General features: G+C 32.5%; 3 protein-coding genes across 4 annotated transcripts in view; 1 reads left to right on the forward strand and 2 right to left on the reverse strand.

Moving 5' to 3' along the window:
* Window positions 1–27849, reverse strand: part of LOC114344598 (cuticle protein 16.5-like) — a 314943-nt gene that overhangs the window by 190441 nt on the left and 96653 nt on the right. The gene's annotated exons all lie outside the window — the stretch shown is intronic.
* On the reverse strand, window positions 14272–18623 carry LOC126884674 (uncharacterized). 2 transcript variants are annotated; one of them, XM_050650747.1, is made up of 2 exons: window positions 18519–18623; window positions 14272–14546 (listed from the first exon to the last, which is right to left on the reverse strand). In XM_050650747.1, the coding sequence occupies exons 1-2, from the start codon at window positions 18573–18575 to the stop codon at window positions 14289–14291; spliced, it is 315 nt and encodes a 104-aa protein (XP_050506704.1). In that variant the 5' UTR covers window positions 18576–18623; the 3' UTR covers window positions 14272–14288. The 2 variants fall into 2 exon arrangements, with proteins under 2 accessions (XP_050506704.1, XP_050506705.1); XM_050650748.1 differs by lacking the exon at window positions 18519–18623 and adding an exon at window positions 14602–15187.
* On the forward strand, window positions 18944–19828 carry LOC126884673 (uncharacterized). The gene is made up of 2 exons (XM_050650744.1): window positions 18944–19073; window positions 19278–19828. The coding sequence occupies exons 1-2, from the start codon at window positions 18979–18981 to the stop codon at window positions 19774–19776; spliced, it is 594 nt and encodes a 197-aa protein (XP_050506701.1). The 5' UTR covers window positions 18944–18978; the 3' UTR covers window positions 19777–19828.

Raw genomic sequence — 27849 nt, forward strand, 5'->3', positions numbered from 1 at the left:
AGCATACGCCACAAATTGGGACGTAGATGTTATAATTGAATCTTTTATTTCGGTAGCTTTTATTTTTACTTCTATAGCGAAAGAGTCGGCCTGTCGTATTCCAGTTGCTATTTCTTTATTTTTTTTTTAGTTGCCGTCATCTGCTATATTTTACTTTATAATTGGCAAAATATTCAAAAATTACATAGTGTGCTTGACAGATTCCCTTGACCTTTAGCTCTGACGAGCCGCTCGTGTTCCTAAGAATTGTTCGTAAGCGTGACGTCCCCTCGAAGAAAGAAATGGCTGAATGGAGACTTTTAGCAAATATATGGCATAGATAAAATTATATTACGTCTATTAATAAGTATTTAGAATGGGACGTTGTAAGGAATATCGCACAACCAGTTGAAAAAGCTGCCGATAAGAAATAAGGTAATGAACTCTCCGAGAACATACTTTTCGTTTTTATTGCGTTTGTCGCAGTTTACACCTTTACAGTTTTTTCTGTTTGTATGGAAGTGAGTCCGTAAAATACATGAGTGCTCTTCTTTTGTATAGACAACCGAGATATATGAAGGAAGTTGTAAAGTTCTTTTATTCTCATCGGGAAACTGTGTACAAGTTTATACTAGGAAAACCAATAACAGTTTCAACTGTAAATAGTCAAACAGATCCAGTTTGTTGCATGTATTTTTAAGCGTTTATTTTTTATGTAAAAAGCAATTTTATGCTTTTATAGCCTAAAGAGATGGATGGTACTGCTATTTACGATCTCATTTCCGCGACACAAATTGAAAATTATGATAACTGTGCTTTAAGACTTTTTTAAGAAAATGACTTTTTAAGAAAGCGGGAAATTAGCGACAATGAACATTACTATGTTAACTAATTTCATTAAAACCATTTTATAGGCTTTGAAGTCATATTTGCACAATTTGGATAGTTCTTCTAGAAGGAGAAGTAGATGGCCTTAAGGTGAATGTAAAAAAAAACTAAAAACAATGGTAATTTCAAAAAAGCACACAACAGTTATAAACATACTAGTCATTAACAATCTCGTTGAATAAGTGAAAAAGTATAAGTACCTACCTCTGATGTTTTTTTTATTTTTATTGAACAGCATCAACCACTTTGGGTTATTAGCTGTACTGTAATTAATACATGGTTACTTAAACTTAATACATAGTATTTTTGATTATTACATATATTATGTTCACAGTTAAGTAACAATATCATAATTTACAAATTAGCCATGGGATCTACAAAATGTTAACAATGGTTATAGTCTGTTTAAATCATTAATGTTTTTCAAATAATTTGTAAGCTTACAGTGTGGCCTTAAGACTACTTTTATACTGTTAGGTATTGAGAGTTTTCCTATTTGTTTCTCACTTTTATTTTGAACGATTTATAGTCGGAAACAGACACTAAGTTCACTAAAACTGAAAATGCACTGTGTATTGCTTCTCTGGTATGAAAGACTGCTTTTTCGCCTCCTTGAAGTCCAATGTGTGATGGAACCCATCTAACCTATTTGCTCCTCGTGTTCTTTAGGAAATGTAGTTGTTCGTTTATTAATGCCTACAGGAATACATACTTGGATATAACTGTTCTATCGTATGTAATGCCCTGAGAGAATCGGTAATTATGACAGATTTTTGAAATTTTTGAATACGAGTATGAATAAGGGCTTGCATAATTAATATAATTCTCCAGAGTAAATACTGCAAGTGGAAGATAATTTAAATTGTAATATAGTGTTCGAATCTATAACTGCTGATCCCACACCATCAATAGTTTTGGATGAATCTGTATATATATGACAATGATCTGGGAAAGAAGCAAGTATGTTGAGAAACGATTGAATAATTGTTGCATGGGTGGTATCAAGCTTATTGTATTCAGAAAGAGTTAGATCACATATTGTAGGACGAAAGGTCCAGGGAGAAGTAGCTGTGTTTGTCTTATCAAAAAATTTGGGAATTAAATATTAAGGAGAGAGAGAGAGAGAGATATCTTCCTAAAGGGAGTTAGAAACCGTTAACATTCCATTGAAGAATCGGATCGGAAGATTTTAGTTTATTTCTTGAGTTGAATTTGTTGTACCATCACTTTTTTGATTATCGGCATCGTCTAGCATTTTGTTGATTTTGTTTAATAATTTAGTGCATTTGGTTTTCATGCTTTTTTCTGTAAGATATGGCTTAATTGTTGTTATCATGCTATAAAAGTTGCCTACATCCGTTGTGTATGTTTGTAGTAAACTCAAGGGATCAGTCGAGCCAGCACAATTTTCAAAAAAGTCAACAGTTTGTTCATATGTTAATTTAAAATTATTTGACATATCGTTAAATATTGTTTTTGTTGGCATCATCATTTCTTGAATTGATGTGGTAGCTTCAGTTTGCTTTTTTTTTCTTTTTGGTTTGTGTTGGTATTTTAAATTCTTTATTTAATTCTTCAGTGGGAGATGGAGCAGTATTAATTTCCGAAATTGTTCTCTTATTGGTCGTTGACTGATCCTTAGTCATACAATTAGTTTCCATAAATTATACGGGAGGTATTAAATTAGTATCTGTTTGTTGGTTAAGTGAAGGTTCGGTACTAGAATTACCAACTGGATAACCTGGCTCCACTTCTAAGGGTGATGGATTAGACTGGGGGGATTCTTGCGGTTGTTGTTGTATTGGTTGTTGTGGTCTGTGTTCGATATGAGAGGAATCATTTTGTTGATTATGATTTGGACAATTTGCTACAATGTGATCTCTTCTCTTACAGATAAAACACGAAGGTTTATCTAAACTTAAAAATATGCGATACGAAGTTTGTTCATATGTAATTAAGAAAGAAGAAGGAAGGTCTATACCTACAAGTGGTTGAATATAAGTTTGTCTTCTAAAACTGAGGACGTGTTGAAATTCTGGAAGTTGACTGCCGATTCTAAGGAAGGTTAAAGGTGACATTAATTTAAGACCTAATTTGGTTAACTCATTCTCTATTAGAATATGTGGAATAGAAGGGCAAACACCCGATAGTAACATTCTTTCGTTCGTAGTTATCAATTTTTGTGCTTTTAGATTTTCGCCTTTAATTGTTATTTCTGCTGGACTGGACATACATTTTTCCACCAAGAATTCGCTGGAGAGATAAATACATATTCTGTTATTTGATAGTCTTGATGAAAATGAAATATTCCGTGGATGAACAACTTCGCCAAGTGCTATTCAGTACTCGTCTATTTTAGTATCAGGCAGCGGATTAAATAAAATTGATTGATGCTTTAAAGGGAATTGAATTGAAGTATTGTTAAGCACAGCGGAATATGTTGTTTTGTTTTGAGGTTGTTGATCGTCAGTCATGATTGTTGACAAATTTGTTAGGTTGGATCTGGTATCATTTGTTAAACTCATTAGTAATTATGAACCAGTTGTAGAACCAAAACTGGTTCTGATAATTGGCCTTTCGGCCGTCACTTAACCTTACAAACGGTATTAGGTCTGGATTCCGCGTATGAAAAAAAAGTTGATTAATAGCAAGCTGAAAATTTGTTAATAGCTTAAGGGTGTCTAGTCGGATAAACTTTGATATATGGGAACACTGGAACAGGGGTAGTTTTAATTGTGGAACAGGTTAAAAATTTGGAACGGTCAGACCACGAAAACGGCACATTTATTTTGTCCGACAGAATAGACTTAAACTCTCTGAACATAGATTAAACTCTCATGCAAAAATCAGACTGCTTTTTATCACCTGTCATAATTCCTGTCATTTGACGTATTCTACATGTTCCACTTATTAAAACGCCCATTTGGTGATAAATAGCAGTCTGATTTTTGCATGAGAGTTTAATCTGTGTTCGAAGAGTTTAAGTCTATTCTGTCGGACAAAATAAATGTGCCGTTTTCGTGGTCTGACCGTTCCAAATTTTTAACCTGTTCCACAATTAAAACTGCCCCTGTTCCAGTGTTCCCATATATCAAAGTTTATCCGACTAGACAAGACACCCTTAAGCTATTAACAAATTTTCAGCTTGCTATTAATCAACTTTTTTTTCATACGCGGGATCCAGACCTATATGCTTTGTAATGTTTTGAATAAATAGAATAATATTAACTCACTATTTTATTCCATAAGGTAACTGCACTACAGTGCGTCCATAAAGTAACGCATAAATTCATTATTTCGTAAACCGGGACTTTAAGGAAAAATTCCGACACAGGTCGATTTTTATTTTTAGTTTCCGATTTTTTGGCATATATATCATATTAGTGACGTCATCCATCTGGGCGTGAAGCCGTAATCGATGATTTTTTTTTAAATGAGAATAGGAGTCATGTGATAGCTCATTTGAAAGGATATTCAATTCTCTATTCCATAATATAACCTTGAACATAACTATTTATACAAGGTGTTCAAAAAAATTTTTTTAATTAAAATAATTGAGACAAAAAGAAGAATGTATGTAATTTGTCTAATTCAAAATACGTTTTAATGTTGTCAGAAAACAGGAAAAAATGTTTATTTGACAAATAAATATTGTTTTTCGCTTAAATTCAATGTTAAAGCTGCCACCCACCTGCCACTTGCCAGTTTGAATATTTCGTTTAAGCGAAAATGAATGTTTATTTGCCAAATAATTTTTTTTCCATTTTCTGACAGTAATAAAACTCATTTTGAATTAAATAAATTACATTCATTCTTCTTTTTGTCTCAATTATGTTAATTAAAAAAATGTTTTTTGAACACCCTGTATAAATAATTATGTTAATGTTAATATTAGTGAATAGAGAATTAAATACCCTTTCAAGTGAGCTATCACATGACCCCTATTCTCATTTAAAAAAATTATCGAATACGTCATCACGCCCAGACGGATGGCGTCACTAGTATGATATATATTCCGAAAAATCGTATTTAAAAATAACAATCGACTTATTTCGAGATTTTTCATTTAAGTTGTTGGTTTGCGAAATAACGAATTTATGTGTTATTTTATGGACGCACTGTATATAGGGTGAGGCAGATAACTGGCCTATTAGAAATATCTCGAGAACTAAAGGCAACAGAATCATGAAAATTGGAATAAAGGGGTTATGAGGGATGATCTAGTAAATGAAAATATTTTCATCTCTTTGCAACTTCCGGTTATACCGGAAGTTGCTTATAACTTCGTTTTTTTTTTAAATAGGACACCCTGTCTATTTTTATATTTTTGGATTCTCTTCGATGTCTTCTTTCTTAAAATATGAGGTTTTGTAATATTATACAGGGTATTTTAAAAGATAATTACGTTTTTTTATTAATTTCGTAGCAAAATTAACACCCTGTAGAATTGTAGTAGTTTGACATCTAAAACTCTACTTACGTTCAAATGATTTTTAATATACTCTACTATTGTGGAGAATCATTAGTATAGCTAAATTTTTAATTTTAGTATACAGGGTTGGTCGAAACTCGGAATGAGTATTTTCTGAGTTTCCTTAAATGGAACACCCTGTATTTTTGTATTGTAGTGAAATGATATTTTATAGGACTTTTTTATTTCTTAAGCATTCTCTATACCTAACTGCTTTAATTTGTGAGTTATTGGTGATTCAAACTAAACATTAATTGCACCAAAAAATAGGTAAAATTTTATTAGGTTGGCCGTGAAAATACTCAATCCCAAATAATTTTTCAGAAATAAATACATATTAATCCAGACTGGTCCTTAAAATTACCAATAATGGTTTAGCTATCGAAATACCTACTTAGTTAAGATTGTTGGTGCGATTAACAAGTAAGCACAAATTAAAGCAGTTAGGTATAGGGAATGCTTAAGAAATAAAAAAGTACCATAAAATATCATTTCATTACAATACTAAACTACAGGGTGTTCCATTTAAGAAAACTCAGAAAATACTCATTCCGAGTTTCGACCAACCCTGTATACTAAAATTAAAAATTTAGCTATACTAATGATTCTCCACAATAGTAGAGTATATTAAAAATCATTTGAACGTAAGTAGAGTTTTAGATGTCAAACTACTACAATTCTACAGGGTGTTAATTTTGCTACGAAATTAATAAAAAACGTAATTATCTTTTAAAATACCCTGTATAATATTAAAAAACCTCATATTTTAAGAAAGAAGACATCGAAGAGAATCCAAACATATAAAAATATACCGAAAAATCCCATTTAAAAAAACGAAGTTATAAGCAACTTCCGGTATAACCGGAAGTTGCAAAGAGATGAAAATATTTTCATTTAATAGATCATCCTTCAAAACCCCTGTATTCCAATTTTCATGATTCTGTTGCCTTTAGTTCTCGAGATATTTCTAATAGGCCAGTTATCTGCCTCACCCTGTATACTATTACTTTTTGCTTATTTTCAAGTTTATTTGGATATAAATTACTATGAAAAAGATGATTTTTCGGGACTGAAATGTACACACAGTTTATGTTACCATGTTCAGGACCGGACTTCACCTAGGATGTTGCATACATGAAACTTTAGATTAAGAACAAGAGGTTAAATTGTAGAATAGAACAGGCAAGAAACACCTTCTTAAAAATACGACAGTTACTCACTACCCGTAATCTTAATCTTTTCCTAAGATACCGCATGATAAAGTGTTATGTATATAGTGTAGATACTATTACACGGCATGGAAGCTTGGACGTTAACAGTCAGCTCGTTACGACGTTAAGGTGTGGGTATTTCGTCGTATGCTGAAAATTCCATATATCGGCCGCGTTAGAAATGAAGTTTTAAGGCGGAGAGAACGTGAACCTACAGAATTTGTCAAAAAACGTAAAACATCTTATCTTGGTCACATATTTGGACACGGCAGGTATATCTTCCTTCAGCTTAGTATAGAAGAGAAAAATTAAGGCATGCGTGGTCCGGGTAGACGACAAATGACTTAGCTGAGCAACATTAAAGATTGGACAGGATTAGACTTTCAAAGTTTAATAAGAAAAGAACAAAACAGCGAAGACTTTGCAGAAGTTATTGCCGTCCTTCGCTAGGAAGACGACACTTAAAGAAGAAGGATAGTTCTTATTATTCTCATATTGAGATTTTCTTATTGCCAGTATGTATATAAATTTTTCTTAAGTATCCAACTAAGATGGATTCTTAAGAACCGCAAAATATCCAAATACTCGAGAAGCAAAGTACATATTTCTGTCATACGAATGTAAAACCTGGACCCTAACCAACGCAAATATGACTAAACTAGTAACAACAGGAAGAACAATGGAAAGATCAATGCTAAGTATAAGATTGACAAATATAAAGAGGAACAACTGGGTAATATCAAAAAGAAAAGTCGAGGATATAACAACAAAAATTGCCAAACTAAAATGAAGCTTGCGCTGGCTGCAAAACGTTCGCGACTGGACCGGGTTAAACACACAGACGCTTATAAGAAACGTATAAGATAGACACGAACTTGCAATGGTTATAGTCAACTTTCATTAGTGGAGTCGGCACTAGAAGAGAAACAAAAAAATGAAGACTAAGGACTAAGTTTTCAATCTAGTAGCACATAAAGCATTATTAAAAATATTACTGTACACTCCGCCATAAAATATTACTGTACCAAATCCTTATCCTTTAATAAATAACCATTTTCAGTTTCGTTGCAACACGAAACTACAGCCGTATTATTATTCCAGTTCAATCAGAGAGTGCAGCAAGCACCTCTACCGGTTTCGAAACTTATTAGCCTCTCATCACGAGGCACATGTGCTGCTCTCTCTCTCTCTCTCTCTCTCTCTCTCTCTCTCTCTCTCTCTCTCTCTCTCTCTCTCTGACCCAACCAGGACAAACCCCGGCGTGCAGCTACGGATTGCAACGAACGAAATGGCAGGGATGCCCTAGCGGCAACTGCTAGCAAAAGACTAAGTTTTCAATCTAATAGCACATAAAACGACATTAATAACATTACTCTACATCCCACCAGATTGAAAACAATGGGAACCTTCTCTGGTTACACCTCCGAGGCTTCTAAAATTTGCAAGCCATAACGGATACTGAGACTAAGGAAGATGATGATAAAGTTCCAACGAGAATGGATCCCTTCGTACTCCAATCAGAGTAAACATGTTAATCAAAAATGAATAACCATTTTGAAGCCTCGGAGGTGTAACCAGAGAAGGTCCCCATTGTTTCAATCTGGTAGGATGTAGAGTAATATTTTTAATATTGCTTTATGTGCTATTAGATTGAAAACTTAGTCTTTTGCTAGCAGTTGCCGCTAGGGCATCCCTGCCGTTTCGTTCGTTGCAATCCGTAGCTGCACGCCGGGGTTTGTCCTGATTGGGTCAGAGAGAGCAGCATATGTGCCTCCTGATGAGAGACTAATAAGTTTCGAAACCGGTAGAGGTGCTTGCTGCACTCTCTGATTGAACTAGCATATGATTCGGCTGTAGTTTCGTGTTGCAACGAAATTCAAAATGGTTATTCATTTTTAAAAATATGAAGGTTCGCAGCAGTGGCGCACCTAGAATTTTCCTCTGGGGGGTTTGGTTTTATCTGGGGGAGGGGTTTCGCTTGGTTACAGAATTTTTTTTGTCTAGTTTGTTAAAGACAAGTTACATTTTTCTACTATCCTTTATATGCCCTGGGAGGGATTTTAAACCCCAAACCTCCCCCCCTAGGTGCGCCACACTGGTTCGCGGGCCACACTGCTAGACAAAAACCAACGTTGGAACGATAAAATATCACAATATAGACCTTACGAAGGTAAACGGCCAAGAGGAAGTTTACAGATGAGATGGGTAGACGATATAAAAAAATAACCGAAAAAAATTGTAAGTATGTTGCTAAGGATAGAGATCGATGAAAGGGGTTGGGAGAGGCCTATATACAAGCATGACGATAAAAAGCTATAAAAAGAAGAAATAATTTTTCTATGTATTTAAACCTTTAACTCATAATTATGATGTGGTGTGAATAATCCTTTTCGTATATTACTTCATTCATTCATTAAGCATCTCAATCCCTAGGGATTATAGCTAACGCCATGGCGTTGAAAATCCTATTCTTGGGTGAGGTGGATTAGTCCTCTGTCAATTTATAGCTTGCTGTGTGTCTTTGCTGTTCTCGTGACTTTTTTCCATTTCTTCCTGTCCTTGCACTGAACTTTCCAGTTTTTCACATTCATTGCTCTTATGTCTTCTTCTACATCATCCAGCCATCTTCTTCTGGGACTTCCTCTACACCTGAACCATAATCCTTCTCAACATATCTGATTGTGGGCGTCTCTGTATATATCCTATCCATTTAGAGATTGCAATTGATGGGTCCAGCATCCAGCAATCCAGCTGGATCCGGCGCTTGTTTACATGCTGCATCCAGCAAAGCGTGCTGCATCCAGCAGCTCGGATCCGCAAACGTATCAAATTCGAAATAAGTTACTTAATGTCTTCATTAGCCTCTTTCCTCAAAGCAGTGGGTCGGCAACTTGCCGTTCTATCGCGCTGGCAGTAGCTCAATATGCTGGAAAGTTTCTATAGCTTAAAAGTTTGCATCGATAAACCGTTGATATATATTGATTCTGCGATAAAATTCTCTTAACCGGCAGCTGTAGAAGCTCTTTGCAGAATAGAGTCCACTTTATTAACGGCCGACACAACCATGAAATTTGGCTTAGACAAACTAAATAGCCAAGACTCTAGCCTTAATGCCGATCTATCGCAAGCACTACGCAACATAATCACGGAACGGTGGCTCTATGAGATTACAGGTACATTAGTGTATTGACAAAATCAAAAAAAGTATGACGAAGGACTAAACAATTCTGGTTACTTCCCCTTGCCGAAAAAGAATGAAGAAAATTTGTTGATTCGTATAAATAAACAAGTAACTGTGGAACCAGTGCAAGAGATAATGGAAGAAGATGGGCCAACTAATCCGGAGGCCGTGAATTTTACTTTGGAAAAAAACTTGAGATTAAATTGAAACGAGAAAGAGAAAACATTTATAGCCAAAAAAACTGGGCCTCAAAAAGATTACGAAAAGATTTTGGAAAAGGAAATGGCGGTGTATGAGACCGAATGAGTGAAAGGCGATCGTTTGTCAATGGTCTATGACTATTTGATGACCTTAAAACCGATCAGAACAGAGGCCGGAAGGGCTTTCTCCGCAACCGGCTATATGTGCAGTTCTGTGCGAAGTAGATAAGGCCTATGTTTTTAAGGTATCACTTTCAAAAAACTAAATAATTCACGTTTCTGTTTAAAAATTTAGCATACAGACAAAAAAAACATTAAAATCGTGTTTTTATTTTTATTTCACATTTTGCTGGATCCGCGCTGGATCCAGCTGGATTTAGCCCAATCTTACAAAAATCCAGCTGGATTGAAAATGCTTCTTCTTCTTGACTGGCTTTACAACTCGGGGTGAGTCTTCGCCGCATCCACTATGGCCCTCCATCGTCTGCGATCTTGCGCTTTGATTTGCCATTGTTGTACCCCAATCCTAGATAGATCGGTTTCAACATCATCCTTCCATCTTTTTCTGGGACGGCAAACTGATCTTCTACCGTCTGGTCTCTCGAAGAACACTGTCTTTAGCACTCTGTCTTCCTCTGATCTTACTACATGACCTGCCCATCTTATCCGATTAGCTTTTATATGTCTGACGATGTTTTCAGTACCATATAGAGTCACCAATTCATCATTGCGGCGCCTTCTCCACTCTCCTGTCAATTCATCTCTTTGAGGACCAAATATCATTCTGAGGACTTTCCTTTCAAATATCAGCAATTTATTTATTTCTCGCTGATGTAGAGTCCATGTTTCACTCACATATGTAACAACTAGGCGAATAATTGACATGTACAGTCTTAATTTAGATTGTCTTTTCAGCAGCTTTAAAAATGCTGCTGGATTGCAATCCCTATATCCATTCTAAGCGAAGCGATTTTATGTATTTTATTTATCTGACTATGCTTTCTCTCTTTAATTCTACTTCAATTTCGGCATTTGTTATCATTCGTATTTCTCACTCTCTTGTTACATTGTGGCCCCGTATTGTTCTCATTATTTTTCTTTCAAATTTCAGAAGGCTATCTTCTTCTTTCTTGTTAGTCCTTGTTGTTTCCATTCCAAATGTAACAACAGGTCTTATTATGGTCGTATATAGTTCATCTTGGTTCTCTTGCTTAGGATCTTGTTTCTCAGCAGATTTCTATTCATTCCATATGCTTTTTTGCCTTTCAGAATTCTTTCCTCTGTTCTCTCTCTTCCAGTTTACCCTATTGTTGCTCCCAGGTAGCTAAAGGTGGATACAGTTTTAAATTTGTGGTTCTGTGTTATTAGATATTTCTGATTTGTTGTGTCGTCCTTCCCTAGCTCATGTATTTTGTTTTGTGCTGGTTTATCTGTAGCCCTATTCATTTCGCTTCATTATCTAATTTTTCAACGGCTTTTATAAGTGTCATCTTCGTCTTCGCTATTATGACTAGATCGTCTGCATATGCTACTAGTTGAAGTTGATCTGTAATAATGTTTTTGTTTGCAAAGTTTGTCCTTTTTATCAGTACTTCCAACATCAGGTTAAATAGTGTCTGTGAGATGGAGTCACCTTGTTAGAAGTTGTTCCGTTGAAGCTGATCTTTTCTGTGGTGTTCTTTAGGGTCACTGTTAGCATATGTCCTAATTTTTCTGGGATTCCAAGATGATCCAGCTCCTCCATAATTTTCGGTCGATTAATTGTGTCAAAAGCGCTTTTGAAATCTATGAATATTAGGTGTATTTCTCTGTTGTATTCTCTCGATTTTTGGATTATTTGCTCCACTGTATGTATGGAGTTAATTGTCGATCTTCCCGGTGTGAACGCGTTTTGGTATTCTCCTAATATTCGTTCAGCGCATACTTTAACTTTCATGGTTATGATGTTTGCTAGAATTTTATATGCGGTGTTCAATAAAGTTATTGCTCTGTAATTCTCGCACTCCTCCCGATCTCCTTTTTTATATATAGGTACATTATACCTCTGTTCCACTCATCTGGTATTCTGTTTTGTGTCCATATTTGTTGTATTAGCTGGTTTATTTCTTTATGTAATTCTCTTTTTCTCACTGCTATTTCATCTTCTCCTGCTGCTTTTCCGTTTCGGAGGTTTTTAGTTTCTTTTAGTACTTCTTCTTTTGTGGGAATTTCTACTTCACCATTACATTTTATGATTGGTCTTACTTTTTTCATAATATTCTTCCCATATTCTGCTGACCTGTTTGTCTTCAAAGACGGTTTCTCCTTTTTGGTTTTTTAGTCCTCTTGTTTTAATGCTGGCGTTATTTTTTGTTGCTCTGACTTTTTTGTAAAATTGTTTATTTTAGATTTTTCCTGTCTTTTTCAATACCCTCCATAACATTATTTGTATAAGTCATACAGAAGTAAAAACTTCTTTTGTATATTGGTATAAAAAGTTTTATTAAAAAACATAAAAGTCCTCCAAAAGGATTTGCAAAACGTTTTCAATTTGAATCAGATCATCCTCAGTGCGTTCTGCTTCGTAAAAGAAACTAGCATCTTTTTGAAAAAGGTTACATCGATATTTATGGTTTACATAATAATTAAGTGGTATTTGTAATGACTCCAAGTCGATGTTACAAAATAAAATGTGTTAAGCAAGAAACCCATTATGAACAGCCAGCACGGCACAGCCCGGCACAGCCCGGCACGGCACAGGACAGTCCAAATTCATTTGTATAGTTTTAAATGCAACGTAACCCATTATGAGCAGCCAGCCCGGCCCGGCACAGGCCAGCACGCAAACGGAACGGCCGAAATTCTCCGAGTAGAATAAAATCCGTTGGAGTCGAACGGCCTCAACGGCCAGTCGGCGCCAGTGTGTCATAATTGTTATAAAATATTATATTGTTGATTTTTTAATTGAAAGCGCGTTGTTTGTTTTGAAATAATATGGACGAACTTTTAATTGAGAGTGTCAGAGAATACCCATTTTTGTATGATGCATCGGACCCAGGTTATCACGATAGCAAGAAAAAGGACAATGCATAGGTACAAATATCCGAACATTTTGATCAATGGACAGGTACGTACATTATCTTTTAACCATGAATTCGTTTTTTTAACATGATGCATATTCATTAAAATTGTGTAGTTTATGTCTTTTAAAAACTTTTATTTTACGATAGTTTTTAAAATATATCATAGATGACATGATTCGTTTCTAAAATAAAATTAAAACAATACATAACATTTTTCTCCTATATAGAGATGGGCTAAATTATGGAATAAATTCATTTTCTTTAAAATGGACGGCTTTGGAGAAAAATCCCGAAACACGTCGATTTTTATTTTTAAATTACAATTTTTTGGCATATATTTCATACTAGTGACGTTATCCATCTGAGCGTGATGACGTAATCTATGATTATTTTAAATGGGAATATGGTTCGTGTGGCATCTCATTTGTGGCCAAAAAATACTTTTTTAATTAAATTAATTGACGAAAAAAGAAGAATGTATGCAATTTATTTAACTCAAAATACTTTCTAATGATGTCAGAAAATAGAAAAAATGTTTATTTGGCAAAAAAACATTGCTTTTCGCTTAAATTAAATGTTCAAACTGTCAAGAGGTAGGTGGGAGGCTGTTTGTGATTTAATTTAAGTGAAACGAAATGTTTATTTGTGAAATAAACATTTTTTTCTATTTACTGACAGCAGTAAGTAGTATAGCAGACGGGGTTCTAACTCACTTTGGTAACCTGTCCATCAGGGTCTCCGAAGCTGATGGACAGAAGAGCCTCCTTTGACCTTGGGGGTGTACAAGAATTACAAGAAGTGATCGTCAATGACCAGAGGGTTGTAAGAAGTGGTCGCTTATCTCTACATCTCTTCTTCTTTCCCGAAGAATTGTCACCTTGTCACCTGTCTCACCTGTATTTTCTTTGTCTTAAATGTTATGAAGAAGTAAAAGAAGCGGTCGGCAATGACCAGAGGGCTGTGTATTTGACCACCTTGTATATCGAGTGCAAAACTCATCGCTTATCGCTTCATCTCCTCTTCTTTTAGTTAAATTTGTACAGGGTGATCGAAATTTGAGACTTTAAAATTGTTTTTGTAGGTGTTGGTGAGTAAAAAAAAGAACTTGTGTGACTCGCTTAGTCGTATCCAACCCAGCCTAGCCTAGCCTAGCCAGATAGAAATGTTTTAAATTTGGAACTTAAAGAAAAAGCAACGTACCAAATCTAAAAGTTTATTATACAAGATCGATCAATTTACATTTTTTTTTTTTTGAGGAACTGAAAGAAAAAACAACGTACCAAATCTAAAAGTTTATTATACAAGATAGTTTAATTCATAATAGTGATACACAGCTATGTCGTTCCATAAGGTTGTTTTAATATCCATCCAATACGACCACGTCACCTGATCAATGTACCGGGCCCAAATTAAGTCGTCTCTGTGTAGTGGATGGTCATCTGGTATTTGGGCATTGTAATTTTTTCTATAATTAAAATCTTCATCGGACAAAATCTCTTCTTTAATTTTAAGTACACCCACACCAGAAGCTGGTAATGGTCGATGGATTAAGGGCTGAAATAATAAAAAAAATTAATCACTAATAGATGAATATTTCGTACTAGTGTACCTTTTTATGAATCAGGCATAGTTTCATAACAATACATATTAGTGTCCTTGTGAATTTCTAAGGATCTGTCACAAAAACAAAAAAATCTCTTACAATCAAAACATGGTATTGTTCCATATGTTTTTGTATCCCAGAAGATTGTAGGTAGAGTTTGAGGTATTATGGTTTTTTCAGTCTTAAATTTTAATTTTACAAATCGTTTTTGGTCTATGAAAACTGCCTCCCATTTATTTAATTGAGACTAAAATAAAAAGGAGCTTTATTTAAAAACATATTTTATTCAATGTATAAATACCGTACCAGCTGAGCTTCGTGTTGAGTGGCTGTAGATTAATTAAAAAACGATTTACAAAATTTTATAAAATAATAATAATAAATTATTTATCATTGAAACCCCATGGAAGAGTGTCAGGGGATAAATAATTTATTATTCTCTTATCATCGTATGGACTGAGTGCTACCTTTATTTGAGACATTGTATAAACATCATGCTTTTTCGAAATGATTGAATTTTGGTAAATTTCCACTATTACTTTATTAAATAAACTTGCATAATAATCATCATATGACAGTTCTTTTAATGCAGATTTTTTGATTCCTTAACCTTTTTTATTTCCGCTTGCTGATTTAAAATTTTCATAGTGTACATTTTCGAACGTAATCCTATGAAGTGTGTCATCAATTCCCCTTGGTTCTCATCTTTCATGAGACCTAATACTTTTTTATTCCGTAATGGAATACTATATACATTATCCTCTTTGTAGTCTGATGTGTCAAATTTGTCAATATCTTCTTTAATATGTTTATATAAATCATCAACAAAAAACTGATATATTAAACTATCTGTATCGGTATATAACAATTTTGCTTGATCTTTAAATTTTTTTATGACATAATTATAATGAAAGTCATATAAAATGGTTTTGGAAATATCCAAAATACACATCCCTATATATATTGGTTTATTAAAATTGACTTTTTGTTTTGTCATTTCAATTATTACAGTCTGTTCATCGAAAATAGTACAACTATGAAAATTAGGTTGTGAGATATAGAAATTTGCTCCATATCTTCCATTATATTTGTTAACAATTTTTATTTCTCTATGTTTTCTTACATTTTCAATACTTTTTCCGTAAGGGGCATTGATAAAAAGTTTAAATAAGTTTTTTTCAAATTCATTTTTGCTTTTCTTTCGCAAGTCAATGTTTAGATCAATATATTTTTTTAACCAAGGGGATTGTTTAAATTTCAAACATCGATGAATTTTTATTATTTTCAAACCTAAGCTAACAATCTGTTTCAAATATATATAATGAATAACATATTTTTTTTTTATCGTACAATGTGGTTAATAATTTAGGAATTGTTGAATTAGAAGATGGTGGGATTATGTGTTCAGGACAAAGAGGCAAATCTTTATGTAAATTAAAAAGTTCTTTTGGATATTCGATGTCTATCTCAAGTATGTATCCATATTCTCCATCATTGGGACAATCTAATATGTTTTCCTTATAAATATCAGTCAAATTAATCCATTCAAAGCCTGCATATGGCAACGCGTAACTCATCGCTGTACCATAAAGATTATTAAAATCCCAATATATTAGATAAGAGACTTCTTTATCAGGATTGTATTTATCTTTCATATATTTATTATTAGCTTCTCCATATCTATTACTACATTGTGAAACTCCTCCTCGTTTTGCTTTTTCAAAAAACAAAACCATCTCACTCTCTCTTAATAATTCCAATTCGATATTGGTTACTTTTAACATAGCATCAAAGGCTAATCCTGGTAAAGTATAATAATGAAGACTATCCAATCCATAAGTTTTTAAACACATAGATCGAAAATTCTCAAAAATATCAGTCAAAAGTAGTACGTCTGTTTTTAAATACAATTCTGCATATTCCTGCAGGTTTTTTATCTGAAATCTAGTCCAAACGTTGCAGGCATGTTGATAGTCCTCTTTAGTAATTCCCTCGTTATTGACTTTACTATAAAAATCGTCAATAGATGGAAGACAAGTGACCTGTAACTTCTCCCAACTGTCTAAATACTCATAAGGGAAAATACCCTTTCTTTTAACCAAATTAAACTTCGAATCATCATTAAAATATCTGCGTGTAATATTTTTTTGGTTATCATCTAGATATGAGGAAAGTTGATCTAATGAACAAGACATAAATCTAAAGGAATCAATAAATCTAAAACTAATATTAGTGCCATGGATAAATTTGGTAAATGATATATACCTCTCTTTGTTTATCGGTAATAGTGATAGATGTCCTTTTATATCAGAGTTAAGACTTTTAATTAAAAAATGGGCGTCGTAGCCAGAGAGATTATGAAATGTGACAGGAATTGTGTACGAAGTCCTATAATTACTGGAATTAAAATCTTTCTGTTCTTTATCAGTTAATGTTATAACTTTTTGAAATTTTTGAAATAAATTTTCTCTATATATTTTCCAAGCAATCTCTTCCAGTTCTTTTACAAACCATGTTTGACAATCACGACCCGTATATATTTTAAAATAGGATAAAGAATCATCATAAGAACATTTAAAATAATAAGCTATACTGAAAGCTTCATGCTTTTCAGTGAAACAAGTTTTCAAATTAATATTATTATTACATTTGGTAAGAATACTTTCAAGATCTGCATATATAACGAACGGAACACGTTCTTTGTGATTAAAATTTTTAAATTTCATTATATAATTTTTTTCGGTAGGTAAAACCATTTTAACAGAATTTAGCTTAAAACAATCGTCTAAATGATTTTGTAAATATGTCTCACTACTAAAATGATTAAAACATCGCTCACAAAACCATTTTTTATTTCGAATGTTCCCAATGTTTTTACCACATAATCTTGAAAAATGTTTAATATAAGCAAAATGAAATACCCTCTGTTTTATGTCCTCCTCCTCATCATTATCATCACTTACACTATTCTCCATGGCATTTAATACAAGTAGATTTATACGAGGAGAAAAATTTGTCTGGCTAAATATCAAAGGTAGAATTTCGTTTCTTGTTCCTAATGTAAAGACATTTATAGCAAGTTTATTTAATTTTTCAAATTTTGGAATATCTTTAAGATCAATGGGAAAACTGATGTTATTAAAGTTTAATATTTTACTAAAGTGAGGATAGGATGATGTTCGGTCAACATTTTTTGTGGCAGGATGTAAGGCAGCAACAACGGACCAAAGAAAACAATAAGGATCAGAATTCCTAACATTAATTACACTTCTAGTATTTTTTATAGACTTAGGTAGCTCAACGTATGTTGAAATACCACCAAGTAATGGATCATATTTGTTTATATTAACTTTTAAGTTTAAAATGTGAGATAGTGCCCATCCACTGTCTTTTTCTTGAAAATCTTCAAACTTTCTTAAAACTCGATCTATACAATTGATTTTATACCAATCCTTTATGTTTGTATTTTGATCAATTATTTCATTTTTCGTGGAAAAATGTTTAACAGACGTTTCCCCATCTTGAGGTTTGATGAAAAGTCCATAAAAAATTACATTAACTTTTAACATACATGAAACTAAATTTTTCTTAATTTGAACTGAAAAACTTTTAAAAGCCTTTTCCATAAATAGTTTGGGGTCTTTATATTTTAAATTTATAATAACGCCTGTCTTAACTCTGCTATTAAAACAAGATTCCAAATCCTGCCACAATAACCCTCTATTACTATTTTTTCTAACATGTAATCTGTTTTTAAAATTTTCTACATAGGTTTTAAGGATGGACATGTTCGCCTCTACACAATGAAAATTTCTAATACAGGTAGCCCTATTTTTTATACATTTTTTTAAAAGTAAAATTTGTTTTTTCAAATATTTTATATATTTTTGTAAATCAGTTTTAGTTTTAATTAATCTACTTACTGTTTCAATCTTCTTCACCATTTCAGTGGAAATTTCATCGATCACTTTAGCACTCATGTTGACCAAAACGTTATACAGACCAAACCGTTATACCAATAAAATCCTGTATTTATGCATTTCAGAAAAAAAAAATACAGTGACGCATTTCTACAACACGCTATTCAACGTGATTATATTATCGAAAACACATTGAAGGTTAACGCTGACGTTAATACATTTTTAAGTCAAATAGTTCACGAAAATACATTATATGCAGATAAGCACATTTTATTCAAAATAAGCAAAGTTTGTAATAATAAACGTTTTAATGATAAACATGTTTTCTGCATTTCAATAAAGATCAAATAGGTCAATGATATCACTGACGTTAATTTATTTTTTTATTCTTACTACTTAAACTCGTGTAATTTTAAATGAATCCATCAGTTAGTCAGTAAACGAATAACTAAACACTAGCAAAATGACCGGAGTACCTTGTCAATTAGTGATTATTTCCGAGGATCCAGATAACTTACCAATAAAGGACGCCTTTGTTATTGTAAAGCAGTTATTTATGTAAGTATTTTACTTATTTAATTTTTTATTTGTTCTACATGATTTTATTTCGTCTGACTGTTTAATTTTTTTTTTTATTATGAATATTTTAATGGAGCATTATAAGTTATTCCAGATCATTACATTTGTAAATTTTATGTTCTGATTTGATTTCTGATTTTCTTTGAAAGACTGTTGGTTGATTCTGTTTTTTTTTTATTTCAGATATGGTGTAGAGGATGTGTCACTTAAGGGAGATAAAATATTTGTCAAACTATCGTACTCACCTAATAATAAGACATTAAAAAAGAAGTTTGGATACCTTCCAATAAGGTATATGAGAATTAAAATAGACAACGAGGAGGAGTTCCATGTACTGGAAGATATCTGCAAAAGATACCGCTTCAACCTTCTGGACGATGAGGTGGAGGAATTTGAAAGGTACCAAGAAAAAAAACAGCTGGTGGGTATAAAGCGACCATTTCTTTCTCCTCCTCCTCCTCGTCCTCCTTCTCATTTTGGTCACTCTTCTCTTCTACCAATGACTTCATCTTCTACACCAACGAATTCAACTGCTCCACCAACGAATTGGGCAACAACATCAGCAGAATCACCAGCAAAAAAACAAAAACGAAAAATGACGAGGACGACGACATCACAAAACCCAGAGGAGGTACTAGATCTTGACGAACTTAATATAGATCATTTCCTGAGTCAGAAATAGAAAAATTGGGAAAAAGTATGTAGATTTATTAAATAAAATGCGTTTTTAATTATTATCTCTTTTATTTCTCATTTACACCTTTTACTTGATTAAAAAATAGTGATCAATCTTTTTGCGATATCGACCATCATTTATGTCGCTATCTTTGAAAATGGATAAGAATCCGTAATTTTCATTCCAACATATTGAACATATTTTTTTTAAATCTTCAAAAGTCATATCTGTTCCAACGTGATCGTTGTAAATGTGTTTTAGATTTAAATCGTCTTGTTTAAATACAATTAAAATATTTGCATTGTCTCTTATAAGATGCTTAGGTATTTTTGCATAACTCTGACTCAAATAAAATGGATCCACCTGAGAATGTCGAGACATGCTAAAATATTCCCGAATAACATCTTGGTTGTCACACGCAACATCATCAAAGATAAAAATGGAATTGGGCTTCGCTTCAGATGGGTGCATTATATCAGTACTTCCACTGTAAGTATAATATCCTATTCCTTTAATTGGTTCTAATAAAGTTTCTAAATATTTGTACTTTGGTTGCATTAATGATTTTGAGTAAATATACACATTTTCAAATTTTACTCCATTAGCATGTTCCAATAAACTTATCATCACATTGGTCTTACCACAATTTGAAGGACCAACTATAAGACATCTAATAGTTGAAGGAAACAAAACTCCATGCTTTTTAAATTTATTCTCAATTGGCTCCAATAAATTATTCTCCACATCAAGCGTAGTCTTTTGTTTTACAAGCTTCATGTCTGGTATCAATTTGAAAATAAATGTGTTGTGCATCTATTAATAAAAGACCATTTTTAATTTTTATTATTTATTATCAACATTTTCTACAATATTTATACCAATAATGAATATTAAATACATTGTTTAGAGCACATTGCAAATTTTCATTGGTATGTTGAAAACACGTATGAGCTTTAAAAATATGTTTCATAGTTTCATCTGAAAGTATATTAGGTTCATCTTCTACACAATCAATGCGGTTTTCCATGAATTGTTCCAAATATTTCTTTGTTTCATGATTTCTCACCAATATTGTTTCATCCAGTATGTTGTCGTGTAAAAATTTTGAGATGTCTTCATATTTTAGATGAGTATCACAATGCCACGATTGCCAACTTAAACCATGGTTTTGAACAAATTGTTGTTCGATACATTTCATATACGATTTATTTACCATAGCTTCTGTTACTGGTAACACAACCATTCTGTGTATCATCTTTTCTGTAGTAGGATCTAAAATAGCAATTTCCCTGCAAAGAAAGACATCTTCCGCAGGAAAAGAGAAACCTTGGATATCTACAATGAACATGTTTTCACTCTCGATATTCTTTAACAACCAACAAAATCTTGCAAGTGGAATGTCTTTTAAATATTTTTCTATCCCCACTTCTTATATTACATCACTTTTATTTATCCAAGAGTTGTGAGAATCGTCAAAACCTAGCCACTTGACAAAAACTTTGTTTCCTTTTTTCTTCAATATTTTTTCTACTAAATAACTATCTTTGTGTTTAACTTTCTGCAATTGCTCTTTATAAAATCCTCCTAGAATTTCTTCACCTCTATAATCTTTTAACAAGTATGTAATAGGGTTCCCAAGTTTTATTTTATAAACAATGAAAATTTCATTAGACCAATTTGGATTGTATTTCTTGTCAAAAACTCCTCGATATTTTGAAATGCGTACATGATCACCGATATGAAATTTTTGACTTTCCAAATCAACCATTTTAATGTGATTGTATACAGTATTCAACAATAATTTTTCATGTTTCTTTTTAACATCAACCGGTTTCATGCCTATTGTTGTGTGAACTTTGTTATTGTATTCATTAACAACTTGATGTAAATTATTAATCCATTTGTAGTTACCATTGAAACTAAACTGTTTCCAAATCTTTGATTTAATCGTGCGAATAACTCGCTCAGCAATCGCAGCCTTTTTCTCACTGTATACATTGTAATGATTAATGTTATATTTTTTCAACAATGTTTTCATATATGGATTAAAAAATTCCGTTCCCATATCTGTTTGAAGATTATTTGGTGTTTGTTCTTTAAACACATGCTCCATACATTTAGCTACTTCGACACCTGATTTATTTTTCAGAGGTAAAGCCCATAAAAATTTTGAGAAACAATTTATTACAACCAAGATATATTTGAAATCTCTGTTTGTATTTGAATACTTTTGCATATCAATCAAGTCAGCTTGGAATAAATCATTAAGAGATTTTATAATAATTCTTCGTCTTTTAAAGTTAATTCTTGCAGGTTTGTGTAACTCATTAACAATATCTCTTTTAACAGACATGATATTTATTCTATAATGTTTGCCTCTTTTAGTTCTTCAATAATTGAATTTATTTCATTTGTATGTCCTGTATGCCCAGCTAACTGTGATGATAGTAATAACCTCAATCTAGCTACAAGTTCGTTTGGATCATCCCAGTGGACGTAATCTATTTTATTGTTGTTTACTTCCATAAGTAGTCCTTTACCTTCTGTTATTGGTGCAATTATTTTTTTATATTTTTTTAATTTACTACCATCTATCTGTTTACTTGATAAATAATGTCTTCTGTGAGCATTCGTAGCTACAACTATTTTTGCATAGTTATTTACATCTTGATCTGTAAAATTAGCTGGGTGTTTCTTAAACAAAAGCTCATATAATCCAGACGTACCTTTATATCTTTTGTTTTTTAAAAGAACATCAGCACCATCTATGTTGATTTCGGAATTCCCAATCAGCAGCTTTTCAGATGTTTCATCAAATCTAACTCCATATTTATGATCAAATTCTTTATTTAAAAAATCAGCCTGCATCTCTGTAATATATTTCCTAGGTAATGGATCATACTGATCCAAAAAAAGTGTACGTTCCTGGTTAGCTTCAAATCGAGTTTCAGAGTTTTTATCATTTTTAATCTGTTCTTTTATATCATCCACTTCAATGTTTTCTAATATAGAGTTTTTAATATCACTTGTTTCATAAATTTCATCATCATCCACTTCAATGTTGTCTCCTTCTGCTTCATCAATTTCATCATCCACTTCAATGTTGTCTTCTTTGATTTCATCATCCACTTCAATGTTGTCTTCTTTGATTTCATCATCCACTTCAATGTTGTCTTCTTTGATGTCATCATCATTTTTAATGTACCTTAAAGGTTCATATTTGGTTGTTTCATTTTCAGAACCTGAATTCTTATTCAACTTGGTCTCAATATTTTTTAAGTGTTTTGTAATTGGATTAAATAAATCTTCTTGGATTATTTGTCCTTGCTTTAGTTGTCTCAATTTACTTTGAATGTTTTTTCGTTTAGTTATAAGTTGTCTCTTTATATCCTTATTCATTGTAGGTATCAACCTCTGAACAGCTTTGAATCAGGTCTCGAACAGGTCTCGATCAGGTCTCGAACAGGTCTCGATCAGGTCTCGATCAGGTCTCGATCAGGTCTTGAACAGCTTTGATCAGGTTTTGATCAGGTCTTGAACAGCTTTGATCAGGTTTTGATCAGGTTTTGATCAGGTCTTGAACAGGTTTGAACAGGTTTTGATCAGGTCTTGATCAGGTCTTGAACAGGTTTGATCAGGTTTTGATCAGGTCTTGAACAGGTTTGAACAGGTTTGAACAGGTTTCAAACTGGTCTAAATATATTTGTTCGATATCAGAACAGTTATGAAATTATTTATTGTGTACATGGTGTTAAATAAGTATTACACAAAAAAAAAAAAAAAGTAAATATTTTTATTGAGAAACAATTATTTATACAAATGAATACATTTTTAATGCCCTATAACGGATCCTTGAGATTCCATAAGAACGATGATGATGATTAGGAACGTAGGTAAAGTTTAGTTTATGTTGGGGTTTAACCGTTCCATTTTTATAAAGATATTCTATAGCACTTATATCATCGTTGCTCAGTTCTTGAGGACGGCGTTCTAGATATAATTTATTCATTATCGAATTGTAGTTTCGGTTATCGGTTAGCCCTAAATAGTGACCAATTTGGTGCGTTAAAACCAATTGCAAATTAAAACCTGGTGTCTCAAAGTCGTTTAGTTTTAAGTTCCATAAAACATTTTTTAATATATGTATTTCCCCACATGGAATTTGATTATTCAACGTAGGAACTATTGTATGGGCTATTTCATTTCTAACATTTTGAATGTCAAAAAATAACTTACATTCCTCGGCTGGTAAACATAAACCTGTTATTCTATGGGTATGCGTATCAAATAAAATTGATAGCTTTGGTGCTTCTTCTGCTGTACAATTAACTTGCTTAAACTTAATTCCACTTGCATTGCTCCATGTATTGATAGCTTTATGGACTACTCTAGTAATTGAAGAGTCTGCATTTAAAGTACACCATGTTATTCGTTGCCTATTAATAATAAATGGTTCTCTAAAAACGTTAAACGCAAAACACACATTTAACAATGCGACGAACCAAAATATTTTGTGTAGTAACATCTTTGATGGATTTTATTCATTTAACTGTTTATGAGATTGTTACCGGCTTTTATATCATAAAATTGTAGTGTCAGCAAAAAAAACAATATTTTTTTTTTAAACTTTTTATTTAAAAAATTACATATTTATTTCACAATAGATAAAATACAGTTAAAACATTTGAACTACATTAGTTAGCGGATTATAATTAACAATACGGTCATGTATAATTATACAATAAGCTGCTGTATTAACTGGTATATTCTTATTGGTTTCAATTTCTATTCTCATATCAACACTTCCCGACTTAACTGATTCATTTTGTCTGCTGCAGTCAATAACAAATATGGGGGCAAAAGAACCAAATTGCTCCAAACTAAGACATGGATCTCCAACTTTATAATAGTACGACTGTTGAAATTGTGCATACATTTCATATGCAATGGCATACTGTTTCTTATCAAAGTTCAAGTTCAAATTGTCATACGGGTACATTTCAGAATTTAGAAATAGTTTTAAGTTTGTAATATTACAATGATCGAAATGGCTCGCATCTTCTTTTATGGCATCCTTTTTGGCAGTCTGTAAAGCAAACAAAACAAATCGTGGTCTTTCTAGTAGACTAGTAGTTTTTACGTTCCAGTTAAATTTCATTGTTTGTGGTAGTAGCGGAATTTCATGATATTCCCAACTTCTGTATGCAAGTTCTAAATTAGATCCATTTTCAATAAATTTGTATAAACGTAACTTTTCCGAATCTGACACTTGAATATGCGGCATTTTCCATATAAATTTAAATATTTCAATTTTTGGTTTTGCATTTTCCATTGTAGACGTCACTGCATTTAAATCTGTTGAACTTCTTATCAATACAAGTTCCTGGCGGATGTTAACCAGGATTCGAGTATAATCTTCTGAAAAACCAAGTAACAGTTTGAGTGGAATACACGCACTAAAATTTCCTTTTGCGTCAGTTGTTATTGATGATGGTTTTTCATAGTTCCAGCCTATACTTTTGTATCGGTTAGATTCACTTTGCGTAAACGAAACATAGTTTTTTATTGTCGTTGTTATACCTAAATTTCTCACTCTATCTATTACACAGCCTCCAATTTCATATCGTATCTCATCAAATAAATACATCAAACCATTATTAACAAAACGCAAAGTAGTGCTTTCTTTCCCATCATCCGTTAGACGCCCTTCAATATACAGATAACTCTCAGAAGGTAAGGTGTATATATCTTGAGTCTGAATAGGTATCCTTATTTCATCACAATGGTTAAAAGTTGCGTTGGCATAGGGTAAATGACTATGCATTTCTCGACTCACAACTGAGTTATCAACCAATACATGACCTCCAATATTCAAAATGTTAAAACTCATATTCGCTCTTTTTACAAGTACACCTCAAGAAAATCCTAAGTATTCTAGTATTTATAAAAAATCTAATTCTGCACCAAGTATTTCTTATGCTTTTCTTTTTTCCTGACGTTGTTGTTGTTGTTTTTTATTCTAAATCCCAGTGAGGTTAAAAATACTTTGTTTTCAGTTGTCAACTGTTTGAGCGTCTGCTTATCACTAATATTATTGTCAAAACTTTTAGTATTATATACACTGTTCACACCTGGATTAGAGTTATAAATTACAACCATTATTATATTTTTTTTAAATGTAGTCTTAACGTAATAACTTCTCGTGTGAAATTAACAAGATTACCATCCTGGTCAACTATTTTAATGAAAATTTCATCAATATATCTATTTGTGACAGGTAGATAAATTACTTTTTTTGGAATTTCAACAATTTTGTATCCCGGTAAGACATTTGGATAAAACATGTGAATGATATGACCTTGATTTTCATTGACGTATGAATTAGTGATTAGATTACATTCCACACAAATAGAATTAACCTTTGTGATATGCACAGGATTCTCGGCTACGTGAGTCTTTGAAGGTGAAAGCCGTTTTGATGTAAATCCCAATAAGGAGGCAATTGTATGTGGTTTTTCAAAATGAATTACTTTGTTGCTTTTTATTTCACATTTGAGTGTATTGTTATTAATTCTCATTTCCAGACTTGTAGGTTGTTCACTATGATGATGTTTTTTAGCCACACTTTTTACTACGTTTCCTTGCAGTGGTTTCTGTATTATATTTTTATCAATTTCTGTATCATCTTTACCTGGTGTTTGATCTAATTTTAATTCTAATTCAGTTATTTTTTCAGTTAAATATTTTGAAAGATCATCAACTTCATAAGCACCATGTGGAATCGTTATATCGTGACCATTTATATAAAACTTGTTGTTTGTTTGGTCTATATTTGGAATTGTATTGTATGTCATAAAATCAATTAAACCCAGTACATACTGTTCATTTTCGTTTAAAATAATTGGTGGATAAATTTTTGTTGATAACACCGATTCTCTTCCAGATAACACAAAAGTGAACGACATGTTCAAACGGAGATCATACAGTAAATAAAAATTATTCTTTTAAAACAGGTATTTATTTAAAAAATCTAAACACAATTGTCCACAATTTACAGTGTTATAAGATTGATAAATTTTATGATTATATACAATGTGACAATAGCCATTTGAATTAAAGTATGATATAGCTTCCATAGGCGGTCTCAAGTTTCCAAAACTATCAAAATACACAACTTTAGATTTGTTCTTCTTGTACGCTGTCCAATGAGTTCCAGGACCGTCTTTATTATCTAAATTAATAATTCCACTCTCATGTTGCCAAATTTTTTTCGGAAACGCGTTTCTCATAAATACACCTCTGAAATATGGAATTTTCATTAATTTTGCGTATTTTTGTAACTCTACATTTGTCAAAGCATGTTTTGGAATATTTATTTGATCCGCCTTCTTCATAAAAAAATACCCATTCCACTTTTATATGGTTTCAAGTATAAACCTTTTCCAATTGCTAATGCTTCCATTTTACGATTATGACGTTGTTTTTCAAGTAAATCTTCTTTAGCTGCTTTTGCATCGTTTATCGTCTTCACGATGGCGGAGGTGCCACCGGCAATAGTGCCCAAAGCGCTTAATCCTGCAAATATGGGTATTAAAGGTAATATACCTCCAGTTTTCGGAACCTGAATTACTCGACCACGTGGTTTTTTTATGTTCTTGTAAGATTTCACAATTCGCAATGCTTGTTGAATAGCTTCCCTTAACGTTCTTGGTTTGCTTTCCAATAGTTTCTTTCTAATGTCTCGAATTACTTTAACTAAACTGAAATACTTTTGTTTTGGAATTTTAGAACCTTTTTTCTTAGAGACCTTCCTTTTAGAGGTCTTTCTTGTCTTTTTCTTACTAGCATTCATGTTAACAGTTTCTAATGAACTAACTGTATTGTGCATTTGATCTGATTTTATATTCAAATTTCATGTTACTGTCCTACGGGTATATAATAAGCGTATTCAGCGACATTTTGTCAGTCAGTAATTAATATGTGTCTCGAGGTGTACACGCTTAACCCGGAAGATTTCTATTCAAGACTTTCAACTTTTAACAATTGGAAGGGGAAGAAATCAGAAGTAGAGTTAGCTGC

The sequence above is a fragment of the Diabrotica virgifera genome, chromosome 5, assembly GCF_917563875.1.
Source record: "Diabrotica virgifera virgifera chromosome 5, PGI_DIABVI_V3a".
Taxonomy (NCBI): domain Eukaryota; kingdom Metazoa; phylum Arthropoda; class Insecta; order Coleoptera; family Chrysomelidae; genus Diabrotica; species Diabrotica virgifera.

What these genes read in the sequence shown, in the direction of transcription:
- LOC126884674 (XM_050650747.1), bottom strand. Translation starts at nt 18,575, where the DNA reads ATGAGTGCTAAAGTGATCGATGAAATTTCCACTGAAATGGTGAAGAAG. An exon ending in TGGTGAAGAAGATTGAAACA is followed by an intron (nt 14,547 to 18,518) that starts GTAAGTAGATTA and finishes TTATTATTTCAG; the next exon opens with CCCTTAATCCATCGACCATT.
- LOC126884673 (XM_050650744.1), top strand. Translation starts at nt 18,979, where the DNA reads ATGACCGGAGTACCTTGTCAATTAGTGATTATTTCCGAGGATCCAGAT. An exon ending in ATTGTAAAGCAGTTATTTAT is followed by an intron (nt 19,074 to 19,277) that starts GTAAGTATTTTA and finishes TTTTTATTTCAG; the next exon opens with ATATGGTGTAGAGGATGTGT.